Genomic DNA, 23,645 nt, shown 5'->3' on the forward strand with positions numbered 1-23,645 from the left:
TATACAAAATCGACATTTTATTTATTCAAATAATTAATCATGGAAATTAATAATGAAAGAAAATGTGCCTAAAATAAACTGAATGTATAAACTTAATGTATACCAGTCAATTTATGGAAAATTGACATGCAATTAAATTAGTTAAAGTCAGCGTTTTAAGCTGAACTTTTGTTTTGTTTTGTTTTTTGAGTTGTGGAAACATGCACTATTAAATTACAAAGAAAGAAAATAAAGACAGAAAATAATACAAATGTAAATATAGCTGGATGCAAAAAATAAGAACACAGAAATTTTGGGGGAATAGTGAATAAATAAATAGAGGAATGAACACAAATGGATACAGAACCAAAATAAATGATAAATATCAATTTATATCACATTATATAAAATAATTATTACATACAAATAGTTTTAATATTACTTTTGCTACATAATACAAGGAATTTAATATATTTTTTAAGTCATTTATTTTTTTTTCATTCTGACAGTTTTATTCCCCCATAAAACAAACAAAGTGTATGTTCTCTGCTCATAAGATAAACATGCATCTTGTTGTGGTCATTGCTGTTCTTACTGGTCATTTTATTTAGGAATTGCTATATATGGCTCAGCCATATTGTCCCCCCCCCTCCAATTTTAGAGTACAACGAAAAAGTCATTCTAGAATCTCAAAAATATAAGGGCTGTAGATGGGTAAACAAAGCATATTACACATAACAAAAATAAATAAAGATGGAAGTAGTTCTTAACAAACACATTTGAATGGACAAAAGGCAGAAAGTAGTACACTGCTATTCCAGGAAATACTGTGAATGATAAGAAGACAAATGTTATAATCTAATGCAATCAAATCGTCTCACTGAATAGCTTTTCCCATAATCCCCTTCCAGTTCCACCCTCACACTCCACTTAAGCAGTCATGAATTAAATAATGCCGCTCATACTTTACTTTCCATGATAAAATAAATGAATGTTGTAGGCATACTTGACTTAAATGTAATCTTTATTCCTTTAGCTTTTCAGTGAAATAGGTTATAGCATTGTCTTGCATGCAGGTAATTTATACACTACAAGCATTATGCATATAAATGATGGGAGTTGTTAAAGTCTTTGTAATCAAAACATTCTTGCATTATGCATACAGTATACCTTTATGTTGAACGTTTTAATTACATGCAGAATGTAATTACATGAATGGATTTATACTTTTATAACACAGAACGAGAAAAGTTTATGAAACAGTTTAGGATGGATGTGATTGGATGTGTGAATAACTGAAAAAATGAACACAATATAAAATGTAAACAGAAGTAGGAAATAGCTTAGGACATGTGAGATGTGAAAAGCCATATCCTTGAGGTCATTCAGAATATTGTGAGCCATATTTCACTTGGCTTAGACAAAAAACATAAAAAGATTTAATGGTGCACTCTGAGAAAACTTTTTACATAAAATAAAACAACACCCCACCCCTTTTACAGTTATAATTTACAAAATGTCCATTGAAGATTATGTAAAAACAGCTTAACAGAAGGGACATATAATGACAACAGTATCCATGTGTCTCAGAAATAAGAATTTCCAACCATATTTAAGTTTTTTATAAACAATTGCAATTTTCACCTTATAGCTCCTATTGGATGCATCAAACCTCTGTTGGCCAAATACAACAACATATGGAGAATGATTTGAAAAATGATTTAACAGTGTACAAAGTATTTTTCAAGGGTTACTGATCTGACACTGATAATCAAATATAATCAGCAAACTTCTTTGTGATTTGTTTCGATTGAAGGGTAAGTTTCTGTATTGTAATAAAAAAGCAGCCTTACCAAGGCTTCTTTGCATCTGGTGGACAAATCATGGCGCACACTCTAGCATGTATAATCACTGACAATGTCTCTAGGATTTGAAGTACTATTAGTGACAAGCAAAAATAACCTTAAAGCAGTGCATTTCTGTGTAAAGTCTATACCTGAAGATACAACCCTTTCTGAAGAGTAAAAAAATGTATAAAAAGACAATTAATTAACCAAACTATGATTTTTTTTTCAGCAATAGCATATAACTCTCCTTTTTTCCTGCTTGAAAAATTAAGTTGAGTAATACACCAATCAGTGATATAACAACAATTCAAGACACTGGGTAGCAGAACTAGCTGCAATACAAGTAAAGCAGTAACTAATATGCCTTTCAGAACACTAAGTAATGTCGTCTCACCTCACAAGCAGACATAATGGATCTTTGCTCTTCAATTCATCCAAGTGAGTCATACAGTCATACTGTCATACTGTAGCCTGAATGGCTCTTTTCTATTTTAGAAACTCTCCTCTAGACTCAAGCAAGCACAGTCAGTTTGGCATAGTAGATATCCATACTACAGAAGAGAATCCACTGGATGTCTTAGTCACTGTGGAAGGTTGTAAACATTTTGCATTCACTACATTGTCCTTGGTGTAGCACAGATTTCCTTTACATATCTTGTTCTTTGACATCTTTGCTCACAACCTCCTTTTCACTTTTGTCTTTTTTATATTTGTTTTTTCCATTTGTTGTCACACTGTTACATGAAGGTTGAGAGGCAGCAGAAGGTGTCAGTTTGCTTTTATTGGCACTAGACGTGTTTTTAAGTTTGTCTGTGTCATGCTTTCCCTTGTTAATGAGCTTTTTATCCTTTTGATTGTTAATATTGGATGTGTCATGGGACCTTCTGTCTTTTCCTGGACACTTCCTTGTATAATGCCTGAATGCTCTCTGGATGACAGCAGCTGAAACCTCCTCCTGTTTGCGACGGAGGGTGGTAGTGATGGGTTCGTAGGACAACTTGGAAGGATTTGAGGCCATGAAACGCTCTTCCATTTGCTCCTTTAGAATGTCCATTTCTCCACCCTCACCTAGAACACGCTTTGTGAATGCAAACAGGATGTCTAGGCAGTGAATGCGGTCACCACTCACCATCGGTAAGTCCATAGAGATCAGGTCAAACTTGTTAGGCTTGGCTATGCGCAATGGTGGTTCCAGATTATCTGCAAATTCTGAAAGCATTTTATACTCAATGAACTGTGTTGCATGAGGATCAAACCTTTCCCAGACCTCATAAAACGTTTCAAAATCATCCTCACTCAGTGGGTCAGCGCTCTCTTCAGTAGCTACACCAAAGTTTTCCAGGATGACTGCAATGTACATATTCACCACAATAAGGAAACAGATGATGATGTAGCTCACAAAGAAAGCAATTCCCAGTGTAGGATTTCCACAGTTTCCTTTAAAATTACTACCAGGATTCTCCATCTCAGGGTCACAGTCATCTTCATTTTTGTTGAGAATGGGATATAGTAGGGTATCCCATCCACCTGAGGTGGTGATTTGGAACAGACAGATCATGCTGTTTGCAAAAGTCTCAAAATTGAAAAGATCGTCAATACCTCTTTCCTTCTTGACATATGCAAAGTTTGACATGGCAAAGATCGCATAGATGAACATCACCAAGAACAGCAAGAGACCAATGTTGAACAAGGCGGGAAGTGACATCATCAAGGCAAACAAGAGTGTGCGTATTCCTTTGGCACTTTTAATAAGGCGGAGGACGCGGCCAATCCGTGCCAGTCGGATGACTCTGAACAAGGTTGGTGAAAGAAAGTATTTTTCTATTATTTCGGAGAGAAACAAACCTAAAGAAAGAAATGAAAAGATTAAACACTGGATGACAGATTACTGCAATATTAAAAATGTATCAGAGAGAAACTGTAAATGGAGGTGAGTCATACCGATGATTGACAGAATAACAACGATGAAATCAAATATATTCCAGCCATTCATGAAAAAGTAGTGCCGGAGTGAGAGCATCTTTAATATGCACTCTCCAGTGAAGACGACAATGAATATCACATTTACATAGTAGAGGACGTTTTTCTTGTAGTCTGATTGTTCATCAGTTTCCACCATCATAGTGATCATATTAAGCGATATTAGAACCATGATCACAATATCAAATGATTGCTTGGTGGTAAAATCGAAGATGTATCCTTGAATCTTGTTCTAAAACAGACATGCATAGGAAAAATAAACAACAATAAATTTTGGATTAAATAAAAGTGAGGGTTTTAATTCATACTGAATGCAGTCAAGGCTTGAGTTACATACCGATGGTCTAGGGATCGGTTTTTGTGGTTTTTTTGACCCCAGTTTTTTCATGGCATTGTAGTATTTCTTTTGTTCTTCAGTCATAAAGATGTCTTGACCTCCGAAGTAAAGAAAGCATGATAGGCATGTTGAATCACAACAACATGTTGGAAGCCAAAATACCACAAATTTGTTTAAAAAGCAGATTTGATACTTATCTTTTTCTTTTGCTGATTGAAGTTGTCTATAATGACACCAATGAAGAGATTGAGTGTGAAAAATGCTCCAAATATGATGAAAACAACAAAATAACAGTACATATATAGGTTGATCTCATAGTCTGGTTGTTCTTCTGGCTACATAGATGACAGAAAAAACGAGACATTAAAACAGAGTCATCCTTTGAATTTCTGTACTGGTTGAGTTCATGTGTGCCTCATGAGGAGTGGCCCTACTTGTGTGGCATTTAGATTACCGTAAAGCCCGCCCCCCAAAATAATTTTGTTCAAATAAAAAGGACTTCAAAGCCTGATGCAGTTTGTCACCTTCAAACTTTGAACTAACAGCTAACTGGACTATTTTATCTTTACCAAGATTCTGATCTGTAAATACATTTTAAGCATTTTGATCATGATTAAGCAGCAACAGCAGGAAATGTTTGGTATGCATCAGGTGTAGTGTTCCACAGCTTTAACGTGGCCAAACAAAATAGGATAATCTAAAATTAATTTAACAGTGTTATATGTTTTTCGTGAACAACGTGTCATCTCCACAAAAAAGAAGGTGTAATATGATTTAATTAAACATTGATATTTTATAGGAGTTCAAGCATTTCAACACTGAAATACTAAAAAAATCACCACCTTGCTTTGAGAATCAACAGCAGCATACATGATGTCCATCCAACCCTTAAATGTAGCCTGTAGAAAAGAATACAGCAAGTGGCATTAAAAACACATATTGCTGTATTACAAAACTGGCACAAAATGTGACACTAATTATGAAACACAATACTGAGTTACTTACCACTTCCAACAGTGCAAGGTAACCCATGCCAACATTATCAAAGTTGACCTTGACGTTCTTCACCTTAGAATCCGTGAAATTACAGTCTTTCATATGTTTCACTTTTGATGCAGTAAACGGCTCATCTGTGGTTGTGTTGACACAATAGTAGAACTTTCCCGCAAATAAGTTGACCCCCATGATGCTGAAAATGAGCCAGAAGATGAGGCATACCAGCAGCACATTGAAGATAGAGGGAATGGCTCCCAATAGGGCATTGACAACCACCTGCACACACAAATCATGACATATCTGTAAAGCTGACAGGGATCACAGAATCTTAAAGTGATGTACCACACTGTATACTCTGGCAATGGGGAAAAACAAATGTGTGCCAACATGCATATTGACATCACACCTCATCACAGCTATGACTAACGCCAAAGATCCAACACAACTACATGGTAAAGGTGGAAACAGAATCAGGAGAGGAGTCAGCAGATGAGTTTTAAATTTTAGATAAACATTGAAATGAACACCTGGTAGAGAAAGGAGGATGCCGCAAAATTTGATTACTGTAAAAAGAAAAATACATAAAACATAAAGAAGATCATGTTACATACGCAACAAACAATATCAAAACAGCGATACTGGCATGGAAGCTATTATGGCACTACTGACGCACATGAGAATTTGTGCATGCAAATCAGGGAATACTCTGGCTACCACGTGAGGAAAGATGATCACTGTAGCAGTGCTGTAAATCTAGACCACCACAATATGAAGGCAACTAATCAATACCTGCCTTATTGATTTCAGCAGCCAACAAAGCTGTCTCTTCAGTTACATAAGTTATCAACCTGATAAGACCATGCTTGCATAGCACGGCAAAAAACTCTAATGCCGTTAGATATCACAAGAGAAAAGTGATATAAGAATAATTTGATATTTTGGTATTTATTTATTTTTTGTTTCTTAAGAGTTAGAGTAGCACTTTATTTGACTTTATTTATTTCACAGCTGTTGTTTTTATTTATTTAAGTTCTTTGTACCTTCGAGTTACAGGATTTTATTTTTTGTGTTGTATTACTTTTGATTTTGAATTGATTTATTTTCATTATTAGATGTTGTGTATTAGCTCTGTAAAAAACAAACACATTTCTTGAGTCAATGAAAACAAATTTACAATATTAAAAACAGCATTTTTTTTTTACTTATGAAAAGCACTATATAATGGGGTTGTATTCTCAGCAAGAAATTCCCGCAATGTCAAACTATTCCTTTTATCAAAATTCTGCATCACTGGTGTATATTTGAGGAAAAAAGTGATTTTTTTTCAACTTGTAGAACAAAATACTTAAGCTTACCAGGATGACAAATGAAGGCAGGAGAAAGGGAATTGGGAGAAGACAGGAATGGTTGCATGCAACAAATTGTATTTTTTATTGTTGAATCTGTGCTACAATAATTAAGCAATTTCTGATGGCAAAAAGGTGGCCCATCTAGAGCTAACAAGCTGTACCTAATGAAGTGGAAGTGTTCTGCACTAGTATATTGAGCTAGTGCTAGACAGCATGACTCTGAATGGATAAGTACTTTCAACAACTCTTACCCTCATGCCCTCAAAGCGTGACAGGGCTCTCAGTGGCCTCAGAGCTCTTAGAGTTCTCAGAGACTTGATGGCACCAAGTTCATTAGCACCTAATGCGTTGGCTACCAGACTGACCAGTGAGACCTAGAACACATGCAACACATGTCATGAGCAAAGAAGAAATATTACACACATTAATCAAAGACAGTGCAGTTTCATTCTACGTCTCAACACAACAAAGAACAGATTCAGCACTGTGTAAGCAGAGTTTCAACCTACATCAACAATTAGGAAGTCCAACCAGCACCAGGCATTTGTAAAATACTTGGCAAATCCATATGCCACCCACTTCAGTAACATCTCCAGAATAAAGATGTAAGTGAAAATTTTGTCTGCATACTCCAAAACTGTTTTAATAGTCTTCCTTTGCTCAATGTAGATATCCTCAAATGCCTAAATGTGTGGAAAAAGACAACCTTTAGTAATGCCAAACGTGCACATAATGAAATTTCCGTTTGAGAATCTATTGCTTGATGAGAGATCCTAGATAAAATATCTCACATAAATCCACAAAAGAAACCAAATTAGTCATCCAAATGCAACATTTGCTTTCTTCATGTAAATACTTACAAGGGCCCCACTGCTAAGCAGGATCATGAAGATAATAAAGCTCTCAAACCAGTTGTGCTCCACTATCCGATAACAGGTTTTTCGTAGTGTCCACCATGTCTTCCACCAGCCCACATCTACATTTACTTGACAACAACGGAATGTCTGCACACAGGCTGAAAAAAGACAATGGGCAGATGGGGTTTTAGTCATAGAAAATGCAGATTCAAATTACATTTAAGGTTAGGTAGGTGGTGAATTCACCAGCAGGGAAACAGGGATCGGGCTCCATAGTGTCTTCTAATTCAAAGTCTACGGAAATTGCTCCCTCTCCAGCTGGAAGACCATCCACTGTGCTTCCCTCTGAAGAGCTGAACTGTCCATCATCATCATCTTCAACGATCTGTTTATGAGAGAATGTGGATGAAAAAGAAGTGTTGGGTGAACAAATACAACAGAGCTATTGAGCAGCACTATTTTCACACAGAAATAGTTATAACATATGATCGTTAAATTAAAGCAGATATATGATCACACACAAACACATGCAAAACTTTAGCCAAAACAACAAACTATTAGTGCGTTGACTCCAAAGAACAGTTGAGTGGTTCTCAAGAGCAAAGGCACCAAGAAGTCTGCATTTCCTGCTCAGTTCCATATTACTGGAGGAAGAGCACAGATAGATAGATAGATAGATAGATAGATAGATAGACAGACAGACAGACAGACAGACAGACAGACAGCTAGATAGATAGACAGATAGACAGATAGATAGATAGATAGATAGATAGATAGATAGATAGATAGTGAGAGAGACTGGTAAATTTAAAGCCTGGCAATGCTTTGCAGTAGCCATAAGTTCACTCCTTTAGCCTGTTGTTGTATAGCTATCTGCAGGGCGTGTCTCCTAATAGCTAGTATGAAAACAGCTTGAATGTCTTCCTGGAGAATGCAGAAGCACTTGGCTGCCCTGGGACCAGCTAATGCAGAACAGGGAATAATGTAAGCATGTTACTCTGATACATTGTATGCCCTACTGTTAATATAATGATGCTTTGTACATCCATTCTACAACTGTAAATCTGAAAAGGGGAGCTTAATGTTACATTTATGGAAAACAAAGAGTCACAAATCAACACAATATGGCTGATTTTAAAATACAAACTATTTTGAATAATCAACAGTATTATAGCAAAGCTAACTCATTGTGTGCTGAAATCCAGAAATAATGGCTAATTACCACTGTGTTTTACTAACCCTGAAAAATCATAGGCACCATATTAACACCTTACAGGATATTTATCATTAAAAATATCCTTTATGTTTAGTGGTACACTGGGCTATAGTCTATCAGTACAGTCACTGTAAAAAGAAAGTACTCCTTTTAGGTGATGTGTATCAGGACATAATAACACATTAATTAATACAACCTCAGATGAACTACAAAACGTTATATATTACACACTTCCGGGTGTGAGCACATCTATAAAAGCAGACGTTTTGGCAGTTTGCTGGTCTGAGCACTCAGGTATGTGTTAACACAATGCCAAGGAGGAAAGGCATCAGCAGTGAAGTTAGAGAAGCATTCTTTACTTCCCATACATCTGGGAAGGATTATAAGAGCATTTTGAACAAGTATGAAGTCCATCATTCTACAGTCAGAAAGTTTAACCACAAGTGGAAATCATTTTAAACCATCCACTCCTGGCTGAGCTTGCCAGGAGTGGACATCTCAGCAAATTCACCCCAAAGTCAGGCCATGCAATGCTCAGGGAAACTACAAAAAACTCAAGAGGTTTGACAGTACGAAAGTACAATTAAATAAAGACTAAACAATTATGACGTGTTTGGAAGGATTGCCATGAGAAAGCCTCTGGTCTTTAAAAATAACGTGCCAGCATGGCTTGAAAAACTCGTGAAAAACTGAATTTTAACAAACTACATGTTTGCTCATAATTCACAGTGCCACGTTTGGTGAAAAGCAAACACATCATACCAACTGCCAAAGAGTCATAGAGTCCAACATAAACTATTTTTTATAAGTATTCTGCAGTCAAATGTGAGTGCATCTGTCCAAAAGCTAAAACGTGGCCCAAATAGGAAAATTGTCCCAACCACATCAACAGATCTACAACATAATGGCTATAAAAATGTGTTCATAAATGAAGGCCTTCAAAGCAATGTTGTAAACACGTGGGCTAAAATTTCTCAAGTCATACAGAAAACAGTTACTTCAAGTTATTGCTGCTAAAAGTGGTTCAGTAAGTTACTGAATCATGGGGTGTACATGTCACATGCTAATTCTATATATATATTTTGACTTACTTTTTGTTAAATAAATAATTGTTTAATCATTAACATACACGAGGGAGGGGGAAACATATTAGAAAAAACAAATCAAGTGAGTGAATTAAAGTCATCAAAGAATTATAACCCTTTAATCTCTGTTAAAGGGTTATTTGATTCTTCTCATAAGCAGGGCACTCTTCGATGAGTCTGATGTATTGTAAGGAGTTCTTACAGCATCTGTATCAAGCAACAACAAGTAAGCAGAAACAATACAACCCTTCCTTTAAAATACTGCCAAGAAATATTATTTTTTTCTGTTACCCATCCAAATACTAAATACATTCACGGACAGCAGCAATAACAATGCAACAGTAATATTATAGAGACTCAATATATTCCTTTCCTACAACACAAAACACCATCCTCTTAGTAGGAGGATTAAGCTCCCTAGCACTCAGACTTAAATGGCTCATAATGTAATGTGCACACTGGTATTTTCCCGTCTATATGGTCTCTTCTTGTTAGAAGGCTATGGTATATGTGCAGTTAGGGAAAGTATCATGATACATGTCATTGCCATGACTGTAGATTGTAGGCTAAGTCCTTCACTTCACTTCACTTCACTTCTTCTATTTGCATACAATACAAGAATGGAAAAACCCCCAAATGACCAGTGTCACTATAATGAGTGCCCTGAAAAACTGACCTTTTTTTATTGAGCCATACTATAAACCTCTGCTGTGCAATAAGGTGCTTGAGCTTTTTTCATGTTCAAAGCTTGTAAAATTCAATTAAACCTGAAAGTTATCTTCCAATTTACACACAGTATGAAAACCTCAGGTAGGGCTTGAGCCATCACTTGAGACAGCATCTTACCAAAAACAAAATAAATGAGTTTAGACAAAAGAGTTTAGAGAAAAGCAATTGTTCATGCTCAGGAGATGGATATACAAAGTGATCACTGCATTTCCAAGTGTCAGGAAGGGAAGAAATTTCATCAAGAAATTCAAAGAGAGCCACACAGTACAGAACAAGCTTGGCAGATGTAGCAAGAGAAGAATTTCAAATACTCTGGAATTTTGAACCTGCTATTTTTAAGTTTTTGTGAAATAATTTTGTTTCTGTGTGCAAAGTAAAATAATGTAAGAATAAAAAAAAAAACTAGGATGTTTGGAAATGAACACTAGGATGTGTTAAAATTCCTTTCTCTGTTAAACAGGACTTGGAAAAATTTGTGAAAAGTTATAGACGACTAACAATTCTGTCCTTTGCTGTATGGTAATGAATATCTAATTTACCTCACCAACAGTGTTCTTTTAAACCATAGTCCTATGTGATTGCATTACATGTCATAAACATTTAACTTGCAATGTCATTTAAAAAATGTGCTTTAAAACAGAAATCAGGAATCTAGAGAGAGCAGTTTGACCAACAGGATCCTTACCGCAGGGCATCCTACTGCATCTGATGATGCACTGCTGAAGTCCTCAGTGTTAAGATTTTCAAAGTCAGACTCTCCGATAGCAATAGGAACAGTGACAGTCACACTAGGGTTGTTGATGAACGACATTATGGAATCATCACTCCTGCTGCTGACTATGTATTTGTCCCCAGTTTTGTCCACGCCAATCACCTCTCCATTGCCATGATTGGAGATTCCGTTTGACCCTAAAGGTTTGTGGAGTTCATCCAGAGATTTTTCCTCATCCTTCTTTTGTTTCTTATCTCTGAGGCAGGTGCTGCTGCAGGTGCTTCGAAGCACCGACTTTGTGAAGGCAATGCCTTTGTGTATGCGTGCCATGGCAATTTGCAAATTGTTTGACTCAGGGTCATCTTCTTGCTTTGCCAGGTTGTCAGCACTGAATGAACTCAGCAAAAGAGCCAAGAAGAGGTTCAATACCTATAAGGTAATGATATACAAGATAAGATTTGTAACTGATAATAACAAAAGAGCACATATTACTGTAAAACTGAATAATGAACAGGTTACTAAATTGGGAATTACATTTTTAAACAGATTAATGAATTAATGAATTGACCATAAAATGTAATGTACCACAAGGTTTCCTATAAACATGACCATCATGTAGAGAGTGAGACACTTGGGAATCCCAGCCACTTCCATACAGTCCCACATGGTTTCTATCCACTCTCCACAAAGCACCCGGAAAACAATGAGGAATGAATGGAAGAAGTCATTCATGTGCCAACGAGGAAGAGTGCAGTCCTCAGAAATTTTACACACACAGTCCTTGTATTTTTTTCCAAATAGCTGCATGCCCACCACAGCAAAGATGAAGACGATAATGGCCAAGACCAGTGTCAGGTTGCCCAAAGCCCCCACTGAATTACCAATTATTTTGATCAGTTTATTTAGAGTGGGCCAGGATTTAGCCAACTTGAATACTCTAAGCTGTAAAACAAGAGGAAACAGAAGTTATTTCCTAACTCAAAATACAACACAACATACATGCTATTGCATTTGTTACAAATAGAAGCATATAAATCCTTAGGAACTATGTAGATCCAAGTTTTGTCTTTCCTTTTTTTTTTTTTTTTTTAAGTGCTTAACCAGAGATAGTGACAGTAAACCAGCCTCAAATTATAATGCTCCCTCACAGCTAAAATTATTTTTATTATCAAATGTTTTTATAGTGGTATACATTGGGATTTTTACATTGTATGCTGTGCTGCATGTTCTTTCTGTCAGCATGTCAGGGGTGTGAAATCTAATGGCTGAGTCACACTAGAGTAAAAATAGGATGACAACCTCTGGCTGAGAGTGGGAAAAAAAATCTGTGGTTGCCCAGTAATTGCATAGAACTAACCATTTCAAAGGCAATGAGTAAGTTCATTGCACTTATTTGCAATAATTTCGATCATGCCACAGTCTCCGACCACTATTTTCATAGTCTGATTATAGCATTAGGTAACAAAGCCAAAGCTAACCAAATAAACAGCAGGGTGCTGAGTGGATGAGTGGATCTTGTAACATATTGTTTGATTATTTATTTAATTATAGCAGAGTAAACCTGCTCTTCAGGTTTGGTATTTCCTAACCAACTCAGATCTTTTGGTATTATTTGCTAAGTGACTGCAAGTTTGAATATACTGAACACAGGCAAACACTGTAATAAATGTATACAAAGATACAGATAATTCCAAAGGTTTCGCTTGCTTCTTGATGCAAGTTTAAATTATATTTAGACTTACCAATCGGAATGATCTCAAAACAGACATGTTCTTCAAATTTTCCAAACAAAGCTCTATCAAGCTTAAACTGACAATGATCCCATCAAAGATATTCCATCTCTCCTGAAAGTAATAGTATGGATCCAGTGCAATCACCTTGAAGACCATTTCAGCCGTGAAGATGCCGGTGAATATCTATACACACACACACACACACACACACACACACACACACACACACACACACACACACACACACACACACAGACGCATACAAAGAAAAACCCCAGTGAAGATTAATAAAATCAATAGATATTTATATTTAAAAAATATTCTCTAAATTGAACTAACCTTATTGCCAACAGCAAGCATGCTTTGGAACCCATCACTCATTGGATAATGTTCCATGGCCATAAACAATGTGTTTAGTGCAATGCAGATGGTGATGAATAGATCCATAAATGGGTCCATCACGATTAGTTTGACAATTTTTTTTAATTTCAGCCATCCTGGACAACACTCCCAGATTAGGAAGGTGTGGGCAAAATCATACCAGCAAGGAGGACACTTCTGCCGTGACTCTTCAAGTTCTGATTGCAAAACATATTTTGTGTGAAAGTACAATTTAACTTTTTTAACACCACAGATATAGTCAGGATTGGCTATTCATGCCATGGTGAAAAACACCTACCCTCCATTGTGGTGGTTATGACACTAGCAATACTATGAGCTCTCTGTCTGGCCTCTGGGCTCTGAAGGTAGTCCATATATCCCTGGTTTATTTCTCCAATGCTCTGTCTATATTCTGTGTCAGTGGTGTCAGCCTAGGGATAGAAACAATTTTTACACATAAAATGTAACCATACAAAAATATGTTGCATTTTACAGTACAAGCATAAATATTTATCATCGCATAACATTTACTAAATAAATGGAAAAAAAAAAAGCAGAGGAAACTGTTCCACTGAAAGCTGCATATCTTTAAACTATCCAAAAAGAATATCTTACAGTAAAGCTCTGGAATAACTGACATAGTATTGGTACATTGATCATATAGTTAGAAGCTACAGCTCTCCCTATCATTGTCCAAAAGCACAAAGCAGCAGTATAAATCAAAAGCACTTGAGCCATTTCAATAACCAAGAGTCCATTATTGTATCATTGATAGACTCAGGAAGAGTTTAAGTTTAAGTTAAAATTCCAAGGTTCATTTGAGTTTAGAAAAGTTGTGACTTATATTTTCTGACATGCTAAGCTGCATAGCTTGCTAAAATAACTGAGAAATAAACAAAACAAAAAACTGACAAGCATAGTTTGTGACATATGTGTGTAATAAATGTGTGTGTATAAGAGCCAGAAAGATGAAAAGGCCAAAATAAACAAACAAAAACAGAGCAATACAGTAAGCAAGTTATTGGGCTGTCTGGGCTACAGAACCCTTTCTTACATTGTCTCCAGTGGAGGCCATATCTAACGTCACTTTAGGTGGAAGGAGCCCCCCGGGTGATGAAGGGAGTGCATTCCTACCCACCAGAGACACAACGCCATTGCAGTCTACAGAGCTGTGCCTGATCTCACGGGGCTGAAATCTGCGATGTGAAAAGAAGCTGCACTGGCTCATACTGCTGCTGCGTCGATCACACCTTTGGGGAAGAAAAAAAGAGCCCCTCCGACTCAGGGTGTCCTCAAAAATGCTGTTCTCATCATCAGCAAATTCATTTTCTGAGCCCACATCCTGGGCTTGACTTTGGAAACTGAAAAGGCTGGTCTTGCTATTCCTTCTGGGTGAGAAGAGGGGTCCATGAAAACTCAGAAAAGACTAGGAGAGAAAGATAGTCTCCGATGGATGTGATATATGACAATCAAAAAGAGGACAGAAGAGAGAGACAACGATCTTCATATGTACAAATGAAGAAAAAAAGGAACGATTTCTTTGGTGAGAAAAACTTCACGATGATGATGATTTCAATAAAAATGCAAAATTAAAACTGTTAATGAGAACAGTAAAGATCATGATAATGATCATGATAGTGGAGAAGGAAAGCATGATGATTATGGGGATGATGACGATGATCATGATGAATTGTTGCAAGAAGGAAATTGCTCATAAAAAATATATCCTGATGATGGCATATGATAGGAACTAAAGAATTTGATGAAGACAGAAGATGATGATGAAAGTGATGAAACCGATGGCAATAAAAGTGTGATGGCAGTAAAGAAAAGGTTGCATTTAGATTAATGACATGAGATAAAAGAAATCAAAACAATTTGTTAGCAGCTCATGAATGTTTAGAAAAGTTAGTAAATCCATATTAAATATCCTAAAAAATTATAATACATACACATACAACCTAAAAAATCAAATGGCTGCAATGTGTAAGTTTAAATTTGGTAGCCACATTGTCAGTCCATTTGCTTCTCCTGCCTTTCAGTCATTTTGAGCCCTGCAAGAGTTTGACAAAAGTCAGTCAATCTTCTCGCTGACAAGGCTTACAAAGAGCTTTCTGAATATATATCTGCCATTCAAATTAAAGAGAGTGATCACAGACTGTCATTTTGAGTCGTCTTTTAATAAATTACTGAAACTGGAGTGAATTTAAAACTGGTACTGTCAGTACTTTTTACATGATTTTGAAATAAAGTTATATTGAAAAATGTCAACAATGAATATTTCACCATATTGAACACTGCATTAAATGCCACTATAATTTGGCAATTTAAATAAATAAAAAAAGATTAATTTAAATTATGAAAAAAATGGATTTGTACAAGCCGAGTTGGAACAAATGTAACTTATAATAGAATACACTAATTTGCAAAGCACATAAACCCAAATTGTATTCACAGTAGAAGATCGAAAACATAACAAAAGTCTGATCTGGAAAAGCGCCATTTAAGAAATATAATGGCTAAATCGGAAATTCAATGCCAGCAATATATCGAAAAACAAGTAGGACAGGTTCAGGTTTAAGTTTTTGTTGCCTCCAGTTTTGAAACATGTTGCTGCCATCAAAATGAGACAGTAATTTTCATTAAATAGTAAAATGCCTCAGTTTAAACAGATGATATGTTTCCTGTGTTCTATTGTGAATAAAATGTGAGATTTGTAAAAATTGCATTCTGTATTTATTTGCATTTTGTATAGGGTCCCAACTGTTTAGGATTGTTTCATTCTAGAGTAATTTACAATAAGTGTAGTAAAGCTACAGTAATAAAGTACCGTATAGTAATAAAATATAATACACCATGAAGATGTGAAAGGAGCTTTAGAACCGAAAAGATAATATCGCTTTCATGGCATAGAAAAATACCTGATGTGCAGATGAGCATTTCATGTCATATTTGAGCAGGTTTGCATCCACAGAGAAGCGACTGCGAGCCCTCTGTATACTGTCCTGTGACTCAGATTTGGGAAGTTTTCCCTCGGTCTCTTTTCCTTCTTCCTCCTTTTTTTTCTTTCGCCTGTTGCGTCTCTCCTTTGCACTTTTGGAGCTCAGCTTAGAGGCATCAGAGGAACTCTCTGTGCCACCAACTTTATCACCGGCCTCCCCACCCACTGCTGCTGCAGCAGCTAGTGCTGCCTAGAAGAGGGAAGATAAGACACTGATGGTAAACAGGCTGATAAATGTCTGATTCTTGATGTGAACCTCCTGGAGAGTTAGGCCCATTCTGCATGTGTGCATTCTGCCAGTCTGCCTGTGCAAGCTTCCTCCAGGTAATCCAATTGCCTCCAAATGTTATTGGTTGAGATTTAAAATGTGCTGTAGGTGTAAATAGTTGTGTTGTTGATAGTGATAGATTTGCAACCCCCATAGACCTCCCAAGAGAGAGGCAAGTCTTAAATAAAACAGGAGCCCAAATCCAGAGACCTTAGCTGAATAAATGATCATGAGAATGTGTGGATGGATTTCTCTACTGGTAAAATATAAACATAGAAAGGAAAAAAAGTGTCCTAAATAAAAAAGGGAAAAGCCCTCGAATGACTATATAGGTAATAAATCACACTTACCACTTAAACGTGTAGATATTATATAAAATTACTACACAACCAGTATACAGTTATATAAAATACAAAATTGCAAAACTGATTGCTACTGCTACATCCTAGATGCAAGAAGGAGCGTTTCCGCAGGTCCTTCCTCCCTGCAGCTGTCAGACTGTACAATCAAAAATGCTCCCAACAATCATAGATGTTTACATCTGCTCTGTAACTGCAATAATTTAATCAACCGATTTGCACTACAACCTGGCTTTGCCTCTTATCTGTAGTTAATTTAATTTCATTTAATAACTGTACAGTACTCTGTTTATAGTAACATTTGTCCTGGATATAAATATGTATGAAAAAAATTGTGTATGTTTCTTTCCCCTTGTGTGACAGTTAAATGATTATTCTATTCTATTCTATTCTATTCTATTCTATTCTATTCTATTCTATTCTGATTGAATTTACAGTACTTCAAAGAAGATGCATTTTGACTTAACTAAAATTATATCTTGAGAGAAATTTAAGGACTCAATCAATGTACCTGAGCTTCCTCTTGTTGTTGTCTCAGCTGCTCAACCATGGCCTTAAACTCCTCTTCCTTCTCCTGAGCTTCCTTTGCAGCGGCCTGGTTCTGCTCCTCATAGGCCATGGCTACAACCGCCAAAATCAGGTTGATCAGGTAGAAGGAACCAAGGAATATGATGAGCAAAAAAAAAATCATGTAGGGCTTCCCAGATACACGCAAAGTCTGCAACGAAAAAACAAACAAGATTTTGCACTTTTTCAAATAAAGTATTTATACTTAACATAAAACACTAGGTTCCCGTATTTCTTTTTTTATTCTAACTTTTTACAGTTTTTCACAATATTTTTATATACCTGCCTTTGGCTGACATGACTACACTGTGCTAAAGTGTGGAGACATGCAAAAATCCACCCTAATACAGTGGATATTTTAAAAGTTAGAGGGCCTTCAAATAGAGGTGTATCTAAAGATTGCACATGTTAACTTATATTTCTAGAATTTCTCAACTCAGAAGTAAAGATGATAAAATTGAATTTTCTAGGTATGAAAGAAAATCACAGTAGAGCTTGGTAAAACCTCAAACAAATCACTTTCATTACCGTTTCAAATTTCAAAATCTAAAGTCGATGTCTTTCATTGATCTTCACATTGATTTTCTTTCATTCATCATTGTTATAGAGTAATAGTAACAACAAAACGAAGATTAATAACTTGTCAGCTAATTTACTACAAATCCCGCCTGTCCATTTAACTCCTCTAAACTCCATGTTTTCATATTCAGCGTGTGTAAAAACCTTAAACTTTGAATTCCACATTTTGCATTTATGTTATTTCTTGCTCTAAAACTGAAATAGCCACTCTACCATCTATGTAATTATGCTGTAGCAACAAAACATAATTGCTCTTATATTCATTTGCCTGAGACCAAAACTATATCAGCCAAATTATCTGGTAGTACATGTAAAAAAAAAAAAAAATACAAAAGTTATGACATAAATACACTGCAAAATTAGTTACAGTGACACACTGGACTCTAGTGTTTAGTGTTATAAATCATCCATGATGCTATTGTCACATGTCTCATGGAGAGAAGGGGAATATGACAAAAGTTTAATAGAGTTGCATATTACCTACATTTTTTTCTTCAGTAATATATATTAAGTACTTTTTTATTTGATGGATTGTCAAATCTGTATGTGTATATGGATAAATGTTAATATGACTTTACATATAACTATCAAACAAAGAAAACCGTTTCTGTTCCATTTCACATTCAAGAAATGCGATCATTTGATGGCTTATTATTAGTCAAAGTTAGTGCAGAGTGCTTAAAAGACCTGCTTATGGGAGTCTTATTGTATTACTGTTTGCTTTTCTTGATAGTACAATGTAGGCAGTAGCCTATTTGCAGTACACCCACATGTTTTTTTGCAGCCATTGAAACTATGTTTGCCTATGTTTGCCTCAGTAGGACTCTTGTTTTCCTTTGACCAAGATGCACCTGCACGGCATTTAGATGTTTGTTTAAACAGAAAGCTCTGAATACTCTCTATAATACTGTGGTAGGAGAATGCTTTTCCCATAAACAGCAGGCACTGCCATTTCATGTCCTCAGAGAAGAAAATATGGAACAATCTGAACCACGTGAGGTTAAAAGTGTTTTTAAAAACAACCAAAGATGTTTTCATAGAAACAAAGTTAACTAAACGCAATTTCTGGAGAAACTGCAGTGGCATTGTTGATTGTAGTTTGCTTCTGGTGCAGCCAAAAAATTGAAAGTAAAGAGGTTGGAATATTTCTGAAATAGTCTAAAATTTCAAAAATCTTAATAGAAGCACCGAGAGCACAATCAAGCTTGTCTTTTGATGTATGAACAGTCTGTCTACAACAAATGCTATCAGACTAGTTGGCCAGTGAAGAAGAACAAGGATCACCGACAACAATAACATTTTTAATGTACCTGCTGGTAAAGGTTTTCCCAATAATCCTGGGTCATCAGTCTGAACAGTGACAGGAAGGCCCAACCAAATGAGTCAAAACTGGTGTAACCATAGTCTGGGTTCTTTCCCGCTTTGTAGCATATGTACCCCTCTGGACAATGCCTGCAAGAAATCGACTCTGTTAAGCTCTAAAGGAACTGGCACCACAACGCATTATATTCAAAATGAGCCAGAATTTTTCTTAAAATGGCACATTTTCTCATTTTAAAGCTGAGATGTGTTTTCTGTTAACCATGTTGATAAAATTTGGTTATATGAGGAAATTGTTACATTCTGTTATTAGTTATATTTTACACATGGTCTCAACTTTTTTGGCATTGGGGTTGTGTTTAATATGGACTTTATTCAGTACTCTGGTAACTGGAGAGGAAGCTTGCTTACCCAGCTCCACTGCTGTTTCCACAAAGCAGTGGATCTTTGCTATTCGAAGGAAGGTAATAATAAAGACCTGTTTGGAACAGAGAGAAAATAGTAGTATTTAATAGCAGTGGTTTGTTGGAGGTCAATCACAAATACTGATGTAAGTATCAACAGTAGAAATGGGGTACAGCTCTGCAATGTACAGCAGTGATTGAGTAAATTATCTCGACTAGCTGTGACTTCTGTGTTGCAATATACACTTTTCATTTAAATTTTTAATTGTTATGTGTTAATTTGAGATTTGAGTGTTAATTTTTAAATTTCTTTTTTTTTTCTGGGATCAAATACTTACTTTTATTTTCAAAGTCCACAGTCACATTTGTGTTATTCCAATAGCTTTGTACAAATTCTTCTAGTATGCACTTATTTTTCAGATTGCCCATAAACAGTTGTAAACCTATTAGGGCAAAGACACTCAGGCAGAAAACTGTGAGAATCATCACATCAGCAAGCTTCTTCACTGACTGGAACAATGCAGCAACAATGGTCTTTAGGCCTGTAAACACAAAATCACTTGCAGTCAGTCGAGAGACAGTAAATATACAAAGGGATACCAGTGAGCTTTTCCTTTAGTGGTAATCCACTTAGAACGCATCCATGTTTTTTTTAGTATATTTTTTTGTTTGTTTGTTTGTCTAAACCCAGTGCCACCACTATTTAATCCATCTTGTTGATCTTTTGGAAATAAGTTAGAATAAGAGCAGATTCTCTCTCTCTTTTTTCATTACCATCTACAGAACCACCTATAAGATGACATACATTTTATAGGTTGGGATTGTTAAGAATTGTTCATTTTCATACTGGTGAAACAACTCTGGGAAATAGGTGTGATAATATAAATTTGGCACTGGTGGGTCCATAGCTGCTCAAGGGTGGGCAATTGGATGAGCGTACTGTTAAACTATGAAAGAACAAAACAAATATGGTAACTGCTTACCTGGAATGACAGAAATTGCTTTGAAAGCTCTTAGTACTCTGAATGTCCGAAGGACTGAAACATTGCCCAGGGATACAAACTCTGTTACATACCTGCAAGAAAAATTATAATTATTTTAGAATTCAGAGGGGCTGACGGCACGATATGGCAGCCTCGCCTCTGTCAGTCTGCCCCAGGGCAGCTGTGGCTACAACTGTAGTTTGCCTCCACCAGTGTGTGAATGTGAGAGTGAATGAATAGTGGAATTGTAAAGCGCTTTGAGGGTCTTGAAAAGCGCTATATAAATGCAATCCATTATTATTATTATTTACAGAGATGACAATAGGTGTAACATAGAGTCATGCAAAACAGCAATAATGAAGCTACAGTCAGTACCAAAAAATTAACGCCAACAAGCAACGTCTCTGTTTATGAAAGCCTGATTATTTTTTTCTTTGGTGAGTCTTTTCCAAATGTGTGACAAAAACTACAAAAATAATGAAAAAGCCCTGTACTTACGCCATGACAATGACAGAGAAATCCAGCCAATTCCAGGGATCTCTTAGAAATGTGAACTTTCCTATACAGAACCCCCGAGCTAAAATTTTAACGAGGGATTCAAAGGTGTAAATCGCTGTAAATGTGTACCTGTTAGAAAAAGGAACACCAGTTACTCTTCACAGTATCTACACTGTGTGTATGTTATGTATGTTTGTAGAACACTTACTCCACGTTCTTTGCCCAGTCAGGTGGTTGGTTCAGTGTCATAAATGCACAGTTAGTGAGAATAGTGCACATGATCACCACGTTGAACAATTTACACACAGTTGTCAAGGAAGTAACAGATTTTGTTGTGAAAGTAAAATAATTTTTTCATGTAAATAAAGGAACAAAGTGAACATGTAATCCTGGGCTTAGGTCAGCTCAACATCAACATTATTCATGCATATCAGATTCATATCTTAATGAAAGGATATGAGTGTACCAGAATCTGAATTGATAGCCTTCGTAGAGGGTTGAAGGCACTCAGGAGGTACAAGGCTGCACTGGCATTGAAGCGAAAAATGACCTTTCCTTTGTTTAATACAATGAAAGTCTGGGAGAGAAAAGACAGACAGACATTTATACATCTTTATACTCTTATGTGGATACTCTTTGACTGTCTTGCATTATAGTTTACAAAAGTATACAACATCATACAACACTGTGCAAAACTCCTCATTTCTTTATTTTTAAAGCATTTTAAACATAAAGAAATTAAGGGTGGTTCGAGAATTTTGCTAACAACTTTATATACTGCTGACAAATTTCATATGAATCATTTTTATTGACTTCTCATTTAAGATTTAAAACCAACAGTGGAATTTTAATAGCTGCGTGCAATTTCATAAATAATGAATTAATGTAAACTCGAACACTACAGAGAAAAGATCTAAACTTGGAGCTTAGTGTTCAAGTTTAAATTTAAGCAAACCTACCTTCTGATTACTGTAGGTGGGATCCAGGTCCTCCAGTGGTATCGACACCAGTCCTTGAGGAATGTCTCCATATACAAGGGGGAGTGGTTTGCCTGCCTCCAGGTCACGGTTTGGTCTGAGCTTAATTTCATTTTTGCGCTTTTTCTTCTCTCCCTTGGGTTTCTTGGCATTCTCTTCAGTAATCCGTTTTTCGATGGCTTTAAGTGACTCATGGGTAAAGGGACGGAAGCTGTCTGGACCTGGTGGTACAAGCAGCTGTTCCATCTTTTCATGCTGCACCTTCAGAGTGAGCAGCTAGCCTCGAGCAACAGAAAGGCCTCTGGCATTAGAAAGACACAATATAGGGAGCAGTTTAAATAGCAGAGTTATATTTTTCTTACATCCAACATTATTTGGCTAAAAAAATGCAACTTAAAATTCATTTTGTTATGACCTGCCTCTCATTAATAACTTTTAATCGAGAAGAAAGAACAGTGTGTTTGTTTCTGCTCTTAGGTCAGAGGAAAAAGGAAGCTATAATGAGCCTAGAGTTGGCTGTCATACATATAAATTCCTTTCAGCTATGGTAAAATTAGATCTAATTACCTGCTCGTCAGTAGATAAAATTAAGATTTTACATGACAATGATCAATTCCAGGTGAGACTCAACTCCTCTTCCATCCCTCAAAATGGAAAAAGTCTGCTTTTCCCTCACTGAGACAGAGCAGTGAGAGGAAAAGATCCATCTTACTAATAGGCCTGACTAATGTGATGTGTTACAAAGACCTATGCACTATTAAATATGAATGCCTCATAGACTGTGCCATATCTCTCTCTGGGTTCCCTGCCAGAGAGTTTCAGAATGATCCAAATGCAACAGTGTCAAAGACAACTTCGACATGTTGTGCAGTGATCAAACACATGCAAGAAATCAATCCCTAAATCAGTGGTCAATCAGCTGTTCCTATCATCGAGTTATACATGTGTGATGTAATTATAATAATCAAGAGAGAACTTTTTACTTTTACTCCCTACATTTTAAATGTCTCTTGTCTCTACTTCGTAAAATAATCAAATGAGAAATTTGAGGAACATTATTATTTCCCTTCACTGCACACTTTCAAACATTAAACTGATTTGAACCTAAATGGAGGAAAAAGTAAAATATACATGAAAACCCTATTAGTATATCCATTCCCGGTGCTTATTGCACATAAAGAAAAAGGTTAAAAAATTAATGTATCACAATTGCAGTATGTTCAGGGTTAAAGTTGGCTGGAATGATCCAGAACAGTGTTTTGGGGCCAATGCCAATAAGTTGCAGTCATGTTACTTAAGCATCTCTCTAGTGTCACAGTAGAAGATAAAACCGAGTAATGTTTCTTTAAGTGGCAGGAAATTTCAAATGAAACATTCAAACAGCGCAGCAAACATCAACAAACACACAAGCTGTTTCTGTGCAGCATGTCATAGAGTGTGTCTGCTAGCTAAAGATACACTGCTTTATTTCTCAGGAAATCTTTGTGA

The 23,645-nt window shown here is 36.2% G+C and overlaps 1 protein-coding gene across 7 annotated transcripts; it reads right to left on the reverse strand.

Annotated features, from left to right (window-relative positions):
• Positions 1-431: 431 nt before the first annotated feature.
• LOC146690904 (sodium channel protein type 2 subunit alpha-like) lies at positions 432-22,403 on the reverse strand. Of its 7 annotated transcripts, none has more exons than XM_085434061.1 (27): positions 22,140-22,403; positions 21,639-21,757; positions 21,389-21,478; positions 21,181-21,309; positions 20,683-20,774; positions 20,090-20,241; positions 19,836-19,875; positions 19,707-19,773; positions 19,286-19,427; positions 17,341-17,547; positions 16,123-16,392; positions 14,256-14,627; positions 13,500-13,632; positions 13,160-13,398; positions 12,830-13,003; positions 11,673-12,029; positions 11,061-11,516; positions 7,592-7,730; positions 7,349-7,503; positions 6,998-7,171; positions 6,740-6,862; positions 5,149-5,415; positions 4,986-5,042; positions 4,341-4,478; positions 4,144-4,248; positions 3,768-4,038; positions 432-3,671 (listed from the first exon to the last, which is right to left on the reverse strand). In XM_085434061.1, the coding sequence occupies exons 1-27, from the start codon at positions 22,401-22,403 to the stop codon at positions 2,473-2,475; spliced, it is 5,931 nt and encodes a 1,976-aa protein (XP_085290187.1). In that variant the 3' UTR covers positions 432-2,472. The 7 variants fall into 7 exon arrangements, with proteins under 7 accessions (XP_085290187.1, XP_085290189.1, XP_085290190.1 ...); XM_085434063.1 differs by lacking the exon at positions 19,836-19,875 and adding an exon at positions 10,323-10,341 and having other exon boundaries at positions 7,592-7,720; positions 11,076-11,516; positions 14,289-14,627; positions 19,707-19,769; positions 20,013-20,241; XM_085434064.1 differs by lacking the exon at positions 19,836-19,875 and having other exon boundaries at positions 7,592-7,703; positions 11,076-11,516; positions 14,289-14,627; positions 20,038-20,241.
• Positions 22,404-23,645: the final 1,242 nt, after the last annotated feature.

This window comes from Copadichromis virginalis, linkage group LG16 (genome assembly GCF_057382275.1).
Source record: "Copadichromis virginalis isolate Kocher_CV1m ecotype Utaka linkage group LG16, C_Virginalis_male_GT1.1, whole genome shotgun sequence".
Lineage (NCBI taxonomy): Eukaryota > Metazoa > Chordata > Actinopteri > Cichliformes > Cichlidae > Copadichromis > Copadichromis virginalis.